Raw genomic sequence first — 13,237 nt, 5'->3', positions numbered from 1 at the left:
GCTATCAGTAAAGCCCATATATAGTGGGGTAGGAACTATTAGTTGAGGAAGCTGATGGCAGAGGGGTTGGTTAAGTTATATGGCCAAAGTAGCATTAAGTGACCAAACTAAGATTAGAACTCAACTTTGGAGTCTGACTCCAAAGTCCATGCTCTAAAGCTAAACCACTTAACCACTATTCCAGATGGTCTCCATTAGGCTGTAAGCTCTGTGAGGAAGGGGCTGGTCAGTCTTTTTCACCATAGTATACCTAGCATTTGGCTCATGCTTAGCAACAGAAGCTCAAATATTTATTGAATATTGAATAGTCTCAGCTCAGACTTAACTCTAATTCATTCATAGATCTGCATTGAGAGAGCACTCACAGACAGCAGATTAGATCACAAAGAGGAAGAAAATGTCTTCCAGTCTGATGGGAAATAAGTAACTGCATTTCTAGAATTAACTTTTCTTTGAGTGTTTCCCCCCAGAAATGGAGGATCTTCCATCAACCCTGCTTCAATTCCATTAAAGCAAAATTACTCTTATTGCCTCTTTAGTCATCATATACCAGTTATATTGCAGCCTCTAGGAGATGGCAGAGTGAAAACAGAAATTAAGTATGGACAGTTTTTGCAAAATGACAGTTGTAAATGATTTCTGACAGGATCGTCAACTGATACTCAGCAGTTTTTCAAACATCAGATATGCTTTTTAATAAAAATGTTAACATTCTCTACCCTCAATGAGTAAGTGCCACCTACTGGGTAGTCTTAACCTAGTATTTTTTTTTGTCACCAGCCAGTATTGGTAACTTTTTGACAAAACAATTATCTATCCAGAAATTTCTGCACAGGTGAAGCAGCCATCATTCCCAGGAGATAAAATATTTTGTCATCCATGCCTGGAGTAGCCAGGAGGGATAGTCTGGAGGATATGGAACTCTAAAGAGGGGTGAGCAGAGGGAATATGCTGTGGAATTCTGCAAAGAATGAAACAAAATCCAAGAGTAAGCTTTAATCAGCTCTGTGTACACAGATTTCTTAGAAGCCATGGAAGCTATAAAGCAATTAGAGTTGAGAAAGTTCCCCACTCTGCATTGAAGCCACTTCAGTGCAAGCATTCATGTAAAAGCTCATAGTTTCCAGACCTCATATCCTCAATCCATAATGCTTCCATTCCCATCAAAGCCTCCAAGGGAAAGCTTGATTCAGCACATTTTCAACATATTCTAACATGAACTTGAGCTTGAAGGAACAGGGAGAATGTGTTTTTTGTTCCAGGGCAGGATTTCTCCCAGGGTGTTTCAGTTTATAGTTGCCATTTAGCAACTCCAGGTACTTTTGCTAGCTAATCTTCAGTCTGGTTTGCTATGTTGACTTCTATCCAAACATTAAAACTTTTAAAAAATCAGTAACTCATTTTTGTTCTTTCAGCTCCTTTGAAGATTATGAAACAGAGGAGCCTCCCTCTCCCTCTGAAATTGGAAACAAAGGCAATAAAATAGTGACCTCAAGCCTTTCAGAGAAATGTGGAAAGCTTCAGTCAGTGGATGAAGAATAGCTGCCAATGTCTACATGAGAGATATGTATTTAAAAAAAATTTTTTTTTGTGAAGAGATGCTCTAGTTTGCATATTGCATTTTAAAAGCTTTGATTTCTGCAAGTGTGTATCTGCACTAGGAACTTTTTAACGTTTTTGAGCAATAGCTCTGGATACACATACCCAATTTGGGAGACTCCTCCAGTTTGCCTCAAACCTCCTACAGAGCTTTTCCTCAGAAGCAAATGATATATACATCACCTTCCAACGTCTGTGAATCAGCACTCTTCACCCTGAATGTACCAAGGATCTCTTGGGGACAGTGCCAAGCACGGTTCTCTGCACAAAAGCAGAAGTTGCCTCTGTTGTCCAGTATCCCTGAGGCCCATCAGGGCTCCTATGGAGCCCAGAAGAAACCTTCACTTTCAGAAGACTTGAGTCAAGAAATTCTGGAACTTGAAAAAGCAGTCAGGGCCTCCAGAACTGAATTAGCCCTGGTAATAAAAGCACTGCCAAAACATCTCAGAGACTTCTTTTAATTGTATGTGTACTGGAGTTCAAAGATCTTGAACTTAGTTAATGTAATTTCACAATGACCTGCCAAACTGCTAGTCACTTTACATCCTCAGGTATTGTAACCACTGGGCCTTCCAACCTTGCTAGCAAGCTCTAAACCCTCCCCCATCCTGACTGTAGATCTTATATAAAATCTGAAGAAAAACATAACTGAGGACAAGTACAGAATATGACTCCTAATTGAGAGGGAAAAAAGTTTCCTTTTAATTCATCTAATATTTGTAACAAATATTGAGTGATTTATTAATCTAAAAATTAGTGTCCCATCTGTACTTCGTATCACAAAGCCTACTTGAAGGCTTAAATAATATATGAAAATTCTTACTAGACATATTCATCACTGAATATTAGCCTAGGCTAACAGTAAAGGCCTCAATCTCAACATTATTCCTTCATGTTGAAAAATAACTTATTCAAAATACTGCATCCACTTCAGTATTTATCACAAAAATGGGAGAAAACAGATGCTACCCATAAAAGAAAGCAACTTCATGTTTACTAGAGTAGTAGATGTGGTTATTACAGAATACTGTATTTGTCAGCAAACCACAAGGCAGTCAAATCACACAATATTGTTGAAGACAAATTGAAAATAAACTATTAAAAATTTAGGATGGAAATTTCTGCTAGTATAAAAGAAACCTCCAAGAAACTTTTTAATATCCACCTCTGTATTAAGTTTTCCCCTGGATTTATTAACCACAAGTCCTAAATGTCAGAATAGCTCCCTTTCTGCCCCACATTGGTTCCCTTGCTGGTGTGAAGGCCAAACTTTTGAAATAATCAAACATTGGCAAAAAGTAGAGAAAAGGAGAATCTAGGAAATGCACCATCAACTAGTACAGTTATTAATAGATTTACCAATGCTTTTGTCAGTATCCTCCCGGTTTCCTGTTGTTTTACCTTCATGATCAGAACTGACATTCAATTTAACTATTACAGAAAAAACTTAGTTTCTAATAGCTCACAAAGAAAGAAAAGCTTAAAGTGACTAAATTTTTAGGAAATACTACATGCAATAATCTAAACACATTGGAAATTAGGATTAAAAGTATTTTTGTAGTACATAAAATTTACCATCTACACCATCCAGCCTTTACAAGGAAACAAATTTTTTTTCAGATAAAAATACTCAAATGGTAAATTTTTTTAGAAGTCAGATATGGTTTATAGGTTTTATTAGCCATAATGATCTAAACTATTTCTAAGGCTCAGCACAAATTCAGTTTTCCAATACAAGTTTGATTGTTTTTTTTTAACTACATGGCTGTACTTTACCTTGTTTCTCCTTACTGAAGTCATCTTGCTTTCATTTTGGTCAATATTTGGTTTCAAAAGCCTGTAATTATTATAAAAGTATAGCTACCAGTATCATTCCACTTAAGATAAGCGCTTTTAATTTAGGTTACCCAAAGTTAACACATTTTCAGAAACAAGAATGTGTTTCACTGTATTCCCTTCTTAGTATTAAATATAAGAAATGTGAATTCTGAGGAACTAAAATAGGATATATTTGACTTTCTGGTAAAGATCATGCAGAATATAATCATTATTGCCCAACTGGAAATTTCAAGTTGTTACAATATCCAAGTTTCCTTGATAAAAGTTAAATTGAGGGTATGACCTTAAAGCTAATCATTGAGATGTAAGTTTCAGAGCATAACATTAACTGCCAAGGTAATTAAACTAATGAAATTATGTGTATTTTCGCATCTTATCTATGTCATTGTGTACTGTTCTAAGTGTTTCTAAAACTCTAGACTGATCAAATGAGAGAAGTCATTTGCTCAACTTTGGAAATGTTACCGTGTGTTTGGGTGGAGAAGCCTGCATGATTTAACTTTTGTTCTTCCCTTTTTGCAAAACTAAATAAAGTTGTCAAATACACACTTTTGGTTTTAATGACACTTGCAACTCATTTTTATGTTTGAAAGAGTAGCATTATAAACAAGCTTGAGTTTCAAAGAAAGTAACTCTTTGAACCTCTGGGAAAACTTTATAAAGAAAGATATGGAAAGATAACACCTAATACTAAGAAGTCATTTCCTCTGGGGATGGGAATTTGGGTTTGGGAATGAGAAGTTCATAAGATCAAAGGAGAATTTAGCCTTATATATTGTTTAAAGAATGTGTAATTGTTATTTGGATACCTAAATTTTTTTTAACAAAGAGGGAGAAAAAATACCATCCACACTTTAGATTCCAATTCTAAACTGTGAACTTAGTATTCTCTAAAACATTTTATATTTTTTGCCTATAATACGAGGAAAATTTTATTTTTCATCTGTTGTGAAACTTTTACTTTTCTTTAGTCACCAGCAAGTTGTTTTAAGAAAACTAAGAACACAGTGAAGAAATTCTGTATCCTAGAACTGTACTGCATCTCTGTTTAGAGGTGTACACCTATGGAAACTAATCAAAAAGATTAGTTCTAGAACTGTCAGCTGTAAAACTTCTGTTGCCTAAGGTGAAAGATCATTGGATCATTTATGGTAATTACAAGGAATCAAAAAAAACAAATGAAGATGAGTCATATTAAATGCTGTTATTGTTTTGGTGGTTTTAACTCCTGTTGAAGTAAATCCAGTTACTTCAGTAATAATTTCTCCATTATCCATTGTTAGCCATTGGTCAGCATTCCTAAAAATAATTCACCATAAAGAAAAACATAAAAATCAAGGCACAGTAATGACTCTTCCCCAAATGTATATAATACAGGCCATTCAAAGCATGCTATCCCAAACTCCTCAGTATTCTACAACATAGAATTAGAAAACTAACATTTATTGATAGATTTAAGGTGTAATACAGGTTTCCAAAAGTGTGGCAGTGAGAATACCAGCATAAAAAAGAGAAACTTGTGCTAAAAACAACCTGAATTCATCATTGGCAATATTACATAACAATCAAGGCCCTCACATACTAATGATTTTCACTTTGTCTATATTGCCAACCTCCCATGCATCAAAAAACACGAAACTAAGATTATCAAACTTGGGAAGCAATAAAGTACTCAAGGAATTTTAAGATCATAATATTAAGAAAGTTTGGGAGATTTGCAAAATATATTCTAATCATCCATGTGTACAATCTCATTATTTCTAGTCATTTTTGCAGTGATCATTAGTGAATAAAGAACAGATTTACAAGTTTATATAGCAGGGCATCTGCGTCCAACGTAAAACTGTTACAAACTTTAGGCAAATACATGTTTCATAAGACACTGCTAACACTCAGAGGAATTAAATAAAATTCCAAAACTTGGAAAGCAAATAAAGACAAGACAACTAAGAAGCATTTTCCACCATTTACTCTTGTTATCAAAAATAGTTCAACTCTTCTTGCAAAACAAAAACAAAATAGTACATACTGGACACATACATCACATTTTTCTTCCTATGGCTTTAGCCCACCCCCACCCCACCAAAAGAGACAAAAAAAAAAAAAGCCCAACAACAACAAAAACAACTCTACCTGACCACATTCACAGAAAATGACACCAGGATACACTACAAAACAGAAGGAGGTGTCATCTGCTCTGTGTCCAAAGGTTTCTTCTCCATGTCTTGTACTAGGTGAGTAACCATCATTGAACATGCTGTGTGCCAAATCAAAACATAACTTCAGCATATGTCAGATCTCAGAAGAGATGGTGAACGTAGTAGAAACTGAAAATTTTCCAGCAGTATTTTTCTTTAAATAAGCACTGTCAAAGCAGCAACTCTTCTTTTAAATCATAAGGTCATTTCTTTACAACCTAGTCAGTCCTTGTTTTATTTGGGCTGTGTGTGCTCTTTCAAGCAACTGACTAGATTTCCCTTCAACAGAATGTTTGTGACTCACTTATCTCCCCCATAAAAATTACAGGGAAGACAAGTATTTAAACTGAAGCATCGTTTGTGCTTTACATGCAAAAGAGTATTCTAAAGAAAATCCAACTAGCTTCAAACCTACCTAAATGCACAGGCTTCATAAAAAGGCATTTTTATTAGGCCTCTATAAAGAAGTCTCCACAACGAATAGCACCCTATTGAAAAAAAAAAAAAAAGGAAAAAGCATCTTCAAAATAAAGCCTGCGGCGAACTGTAAGAGGAAACAAAATCACTTTGAAGTGGCCAATGGCAATAGGTATAACGCATAAATCTGAGTAAGTTTTGGAGCATTATTCCAAAATTATTTTAAGTAAATCCCAATTTCTAAATAAAACATTTGTATAGTTTTTTTAAATTGTCACATAGTATAGTCTAAATTCAATTACCTTCAGAATAAAACTACTCTTCTCCACTTCATTTATCTAATTAGAACATTGCTCAAAGTGAAGGAAAGATTTGGAGTTTTTCCCCTAGAAATGAGTCAGACTTAACTAAAAATGGGATTCAACTCAGAAGAGTTTTGTGGCATGAACAGCTAAACATCCACAGTCTGACAGAATTTCAGTCTGTTCACTTTTAAAAGACAGATTTTTTTCAACATTCTAATGAGGGGCAAATTTTCTTTCATAATACTGCTGATTTAAAAACTGCTACACACACCAGTAGCCAATTTTCATGATCAGAAATGGTATTATGTCAGTACAAAGGTTGAGCTGGACACATCAGCTTTTCAACAGGAGAAACATCAATGGCATCTGAAGGGTAGCACTGAGTCTCCTGACCAAACTAATGGCTACTTTTTCACAAAATATGAGCACAATCTTTATGGACTGACTAGATACCACTTCCTTACATTTAATCATAAACTTTGATTATGCACAAAGCATGACCATAAACAATGAGGTTAATGTTATTTTCCTTGCCAAAGTTCATTTTGTATAAATCAGTTGCATCAGCATTTGTTCTCAAACTATGAGGTTCTGTAAGAACTAAGGACATATAGTTGTAGGGTTACTCCTCCATTATCTGCAAACTATTTCCCCGACACTAACACATATAACTTAGCAATGAAAACACTTGATACAAGTGATCTATATGCAGGAGCTCCGGCAAGTTAAACCAACAAAACCATAGCTGCCGTAAAACTGTAGCTATTTTCCTACCAGAGGTAGGTTTAAAGACCCACTGATTTAACAGTCGAATCTCATGTCTATAGCTTCATCCAAACTTTTATCATCATGTGTACTGGCAGCTAAAAACGTCGTTACTGGGGACCCTGTGACATTAATTACACTGGTGCTGGTACTAGCATTGCGCACAGCAATGCTAGTCACATTAATGCCCAAAGTGAGCCTGGTCTGCTCCAAAGCCTTTTCTGGCACAGCAAATGCCTCCAGCTTCTTCTCCCCATTGGCCATATAGGAGTTTTGGCAGCCACGACATATACAATCTAAGCAGGCTTTGCGGTTAGAGTAGCAAGGGCAGCGTTGGCCGCGGCATGTAAGAACACTTGGATTTTGAGTAGCACGCCCACATTTACACCCTTTCTTTTCCTGGGGCTTTTTATACACAGTCTTGGTAGGACTTCCTGGCATAAAATGATGACTGGGAATCTTTTCCTTTACTGTTTTGTCTTTTTTAAGAATACCTGGCTTGGTTTTAGAGTGAGATTTCTTGGATCCGTGTTCATGACTCTTTTTCACGCTTTTAGTAGATAAAAGCACAGTTTTGCTGATTTTGGGTGTTGTGCCTCCATTGGGAACAGTTGCTATAGGCTGAAGAGAAATTTTGCTCTCCCGTTTCACTGTCACAGGAGCAGATGCCCCCAATGTCGGGCCTCGGATAATGGTAGAAATTGGAAGTGGTTGAACTTTCTCACTGTCGCTTTCTGACCTGGATCGTTTTCTATTCAGTTTTGCTACCTTCGGAGTTGCTGCTGTACATGATAACCCATGAAGTGCAGGACTGGTGGACATAAAAACATTATGGCTAAGAGACTGGGAAGAAAGCTGCAGAAAAGGTCCATTGGATACAGTGGCTTCCAAGTTGGGCTGCAAATTAGGGCAACAAACTTCTGTGTTTGAAACAGTTTCTAAGCTGCGGAGCACTTCCTCAACACTCAGTAACAGAGAGTCACCAGGTTTTATATCTTCACTGAAACTGCAAATATCAATGCCTGTGGAACATAAGTCAGAGGCTACCGTGTCACAGACAGGTGGCAAACTGTCAGATAGATCCTCAGTTTTTATGTCAACAGTGTTACATACATCAATCGTATTTGAATGTTCAGGTGAAGGAATATTTATACCAAATCTATCTATTGAAAGCCCATTGTAAGTAGGCAAACCATTGATAACAGAACTGCCAATAGCAATGCTGAGGGTGCTTTCAGATATTGGAGATAAACTAGCTTGAGGATCAGTTGTGGGTTCTGAGGTTGAAGGTAAGGGGGAATGTGTCAAACACAAAGTAAAGGATGAATCTGAGGGTTTTTCCGTCTCCTCACAAAACAAGGATCCATCATTAAGCAAAGCCAAAATATCAGAAGAACAGTCGACTGCTTCTATTATATCCTGTGCCAATGCAGTCTGTGTTATATATTCACATAGTTTTTTGTAGCAGTTCACTAGGATGCTTAACTGCTTGTTTTCCTCAAACTGCTCATAGTCTTTGCACCAGCTACATGAAGGTTTCATCATCATTTTCTTGCCTTTACAACTTTTGCAGACATAGTGTTGGCAGGTTGAGTTGGTGGGTGCAATAGGATCTTGTAGCAAATGTCCTAAGAGGGAAAAAGGAGGAAAGCAAAGATTTTAGTAAAATAAATTTATAATTTCATATACCAAAGTTGAGATTATAAATAATCTATTAAAATTTAAGATGGACTAAACTCACCAGACCAGGTAACAAAACAGGATACAAAAAAATGTATCTTACAGGAAACAGAAAAATACTCAATAGCTCACTTCATTTCCATGCTACATTCCCCATTTATCTCAATGTTCCTCTGTCTGTTTCTCCCCCAAAACAGTATATTCTGGTTCACTTTCTTACTCTCTTCTCCAAAGGCTATAAAGAGGTGAAGATCAGTCACTAAAAGTACAAACTAGGCCTATAACCCTTGGGACCTCAACATAATGCAACAATTGTCTAGACACTGGGAAAAAGATAAGCACAAGAGTTAATCCCTATTCTTATTCTTACTCGTTTCTCTTCCTTAAACTGAATGTTTTGTTTCATAGGGAAGATTCAGTTAGGTAGCGACAGGCCAACTATTTCCTGATAATTTTTTCAGGCCTTGTGGGTAGATAAACAAGGCTCCCAAAAAAAAGTTAGTCCTTGCCTCATCAGACATTGTTTGAGGGTATTCATTAATCATCAGTACAAAAGCATCTTCACGGAAAAAGTATAACTGCAAACCATTTGACTGTATATACTAATCATAAACTAGAAAAGAGATGACCAAGATATAGTTATGATGAAAAAGAACTATATTCATTTATTTAAAAAAAGGGAATAGTATTACATCCTTTTACAGAAAATCAAAATACAATGACAACAGAAAAGAACATTTAAATGTAGCTTAAAAAAATAAAAGAATTTAATATTGGGCTCAAATTTTTCTGTCAGAATAGAAAATGACCATGGTCAAGTATCCCAAGTACAGCAATATAATATAAAAGTGAATGCCTAACTTGATATAACTCCTAAATTATAAATGACATCAGAAAGGGGAACACAACTAGATCCAGTCCCTATCTCTACCCTACTCCCCAGAGAAACAACTGTTACTGGTTTCCAATTCAGGACAAATAATAATGAACTCAAAGCAGCATTCTTTTCTCATAAACATTACATAATTTAAGATTGAGACAGAAGGTACTTCTGGTTATAGATGGTGAAATCAGCAAACCCTCTCCCTTAAAAACTATAAACCTGAAAATTTTTTGACAAAGAGTCATTTTCACAACCAAAGACATAAAACCATCTGAGAAGCATATATGTATGAAAAACTGCTGAATTTCAGGTAAGGACAGTGGGAATCTGTGGGGTTCTGCTCTGGGGCTTCCCAACCACCCAGCTCTATCGGTTTTTACCCTCTGAGAATAGGAAGCTGCTAAGATGGAAGAGGATTCATTCCACTTAGTATACAACATACACAAATACCAACTTAAAAGTAGATCACAGACCAAAATCTAAGCTGAAAGTCAGAAGCAGAAGAAAATGAAGAGAAAAAAACTGTGACTTTGAGTTGGGCAGTGTCAGATGTGTCATCAAATGCACAAAAAGAAAAAAACTGTAGAACAGATATTCAAAAAATAAAAAAACTTGTGCTTCAGAACTCATCATTAAGAAAACAAGATAATCCACAGAGTGATGAGAAAAAAATATTTGCAAACCATACATCTGATAAAAACCTTATAACTTGATATTTTAAAAACTTCATATAAATCAATAAAGACAATTCAATTTAAAAATCAAACAAAATTTGAATAAACATCTCACTAAATAAAACATGAATATTTAATAAGCATGAAAATATGCCAAATATAGTTATTAAGTAAAACTATGGCATACAGCTATATACCTACTAGTATGGATAAACCCAAAATGACCGATAATATCAAGAGTTGACAAAAATGTGGAGAAATCAGAACCCTTCTATATCACTGGTAAGAATATAAAATAACAAATCACACTGGGAAACAGTCTGGTAGTTTCTTTAAAAGTTAAACATACACTTACCATACAAACCAGCAATTCTATTCCTAGGAGCCTACTCAAAAACAAATGACATATATCCATATAAAGAGATGTTTGTGAACAAGATTGAACCCAGGTCTCCTGCACTGCAGGAGGATTATTTACCAGCTAAGCCACAAGGAAAGCCCAAGAATACTGGAGTGGGTAGCCTATCCTTTCTCCAGGGGATCTTCCTGACCCAGGAATCAAACCGCGGTCTCCTGCATCGCAGGCAGATTTTTTAACAACTGAGCCATCAGGGAAGCCCATTATTCATAATAGACAAAAACAATCCAAATGTCCATCAACTAGTGAATAAACAAAATGTGGTATATTCATACAAAAGAATAATGTTCAGCAATTATGAGAACTATTGGTACATGCCACATTATGATGAACTTCAGAAACATTACGTTAGGTGAAAGAAGATGGATGCAAAAGAATACATTGTTGTATTATCCCATTTATATAAGGGCTTCCCTGATCACCCAAAGGGCTTCCCTGATGGCTCAGAGGGTGAAGAATCTGCCTGCAATGAAGGAGACACAAGAGATGCTGCTTCAATCCCTGGGTCAGGAAGATTCCCCTGGAAAAGGAAATGGCAACCCACTCCAGTATTCTTGCCTGGAAAACCCCACAGACAGAGGAGCCTGGCAGGCTACAGTCCGAAGGGTTGCAAAGAGTCAGACATGACTGAGCAACTAAGCACAACAATTACATAAAATGTCTAGAAATGACAGAAAAGCAGAAATAGTGGTTGCCTAAGTCTAGGGGCAGGAGCAGGGGTTAATTTTAAGTAGGCTCAATGGAACTTCTGGGGTGATTAAAATGTTCTAACATCATTTCATGGTGATGGCTGCACAGCACTTAAAAATAAATAAATAAAAACACCTTAAGGCAAGGCCTCTGTAGTTACAGAGTCCAACCTGCTTTCCATCCAATGCAGGAACCCTTTAAGGTACCCTTGACTTAATCTAAGGAAGGGTATAGAAAATATGAATAAAGAGAGATGTGTACACACTTAAAAGGATAAAGCGTAAAGCTAAAAAATATGTTACCCTCTTGAGAAGAGAAGACTGAACAAAGTGAAATGACCTGGGATAGCACTAATCTATTCTGGGTTTAAACTGTTTTGTAACGTTTAACTTGCCAACCATGTAAATACTTTACATAATTATATAAATTTAAAGGAAACGCCTACAAATAAAAAGCAACACAAGTAACTGTAATTTATCAAATTGATGGTATAACCATTTCAGTTAACTATTTCAAATATTAAACTTTAAAACAGAAAATTGACTCTAGTCCTTATATCCTTGTTTTGTTTTCAGAAATTATATTTGTTGCTGGTAGTGTTGATAGTTACCATAAAGTGATAGTGTCTAATTGTGGGATAAAGTAAACGTTGAAGTCCTTGAAAATCCTGATTTTTTTTTAGTAAGAAGGAGGCAAATGTCATAAGATATGAAAGTTAAAATTAAAAATTCCGTAGGCCTGAATTTCAATTGGATTTATCAACAGGAACTTAAGTTTTCACTTCAGACATACATATTTCCTAGCACGATACACTGAAAAGGCATGGAAACAGGAACCAACCACAGAAGCAATGAACTCAGTTAATAATGCTGAAAAACAATTTCCTGTTCAAAGGGATCAGGGCAAATGGTGAATTCTAAATCTGTGACATAAGTTAGAAGAGATTAATTTTGATTACCCTATGCTAGGAATTTCACAAGGAAACTATCAAAGATCAGGATAATGTTTAAAGAGACTCAGAACCCATGGCTGATTCATGTCAATGTATGGCAAAACCCACTATAATATTGTAAAGTAATTAGCCCCCAACTAAAATAAATAAATTTATTAAAAAATAAAATAAAATAAAGAGACTCAGGAGCAAACCTGAAGAGGCTTCCAGTGACCCAAGATGAGAAAATCTGAGCATGCATAAATGCAATGGAATATAAAAGCACACCTAAAAAAGTTCAAATCTCTTGAGTTCATTTTTAAAAACAGGGAGAAAACCAGTTTCAGGATGCTAGTGAACCTCCTCATTAAGTTTGGAAGTGAAAGTGAAGTCGCTCAGTCGTGTCCGACTCTGCGACCCCGTGGACTGTAGCCTACCAGGCTCCTCAGTCCATGGGATTCTCCAGGCGAGAATACTGGAGTGGGTTGCCATTTCCTTCTCCAGGGGATCTTCCTGATCCAGGGATCGAACCTGGGTCTCCCACATTGCAGGCAGATGCTTTAACCTCTGAGCCACAGGGGAAGCCCCAAGAGCAAGAGCTTCCCCAGCGGCTCCACAGTACAAGAATCCGCCTGCAATACAGGAGACTTTCAGGAGACTCAGGTTCAATCCCTGGGTCAGGAAGATCCCCTGGAGAAGGGGACTAAACAACAGCAACAACAAAGAGCAAGAAGCAAGTATTTATTCTGACTTACCTACATATGAGCTAAACCACTAAATAACCAAATCACAGATGAGACGTTTCACTTTATAGAAATAATATAATAAAGGAAGAATA

At 36.3% G+C, this 13,237-nt stretch overlaps 2 protein-coding genes across 9 annotated transcripts in view; one reads left to right on the top strand and one right to left on the bottom strand.

Moving 5' to 3' along the window:
• Positions 1-3,986, top strand: part of PPP2R3A (protein phosphatase 2 regulatory subunit B''alpha) — a 220,578-nt gene extending 216,592 nt beyond the window's left edge. For all 6 annotated transcript variants that reach the window (XM_081569683.1, XM_081569678.1, XM_081569679.1 and 3 more), the window contains one exon: positions 1,416-3,986. In XM_081569683.1, coding sequence (XP_081425809.1) covers positions 1,416-1,542 — 127 coding nt within the window. In that variant the 3' untranslated portion in view covers positions 1,543-3,986. The remainder of the gene's footprint in view (positions 1-1,415) is intronic.
• Positions 3,987-5,391: 1,405 nt separating this feature from the next.
• The window catches only part of MSL2 (MSL complex subunit 2), a 32,071-nt gene continuing 24,225 nt past the window's right edge, over positions 5,392-13,237 (bottom strand). For all 3 annotated transcript variants that reach the window (XM_081569691.1, XM_081569690.1, XM_081569692.1), the window contains exon 2: positions 5,392-8,751. In XM_081569691.1, the coding sequence (XP_081425817.1) occupies positions 7,160-8,751 (1,592 nt within the window). In that variant the 3' untranslated portion in view covers positions 5,392-7,159. The remainder of the gene's footprint in view (positions 8,752-13,237) is intronic.

This window comes from Giraffa tippelskirchi, chromosome 2 (genome assembly GCF_054371585.1).
Source record: "Giraffa tippelskirchi isolate mGirTip1 chromosome 2, T2T-mGirTip1v1.2.pri, whole genome shotgun sequence".
Taxonomy (NCBI): Eukaryota; Metazoa; Chordata; class Mammalia; order Artiodactyla; family Giraffidae; genus Giraffa; species Giraffa tippelskirchi.
This window is presented reverse-complemented; position numbering and strand designations above follow the sequence as displayed.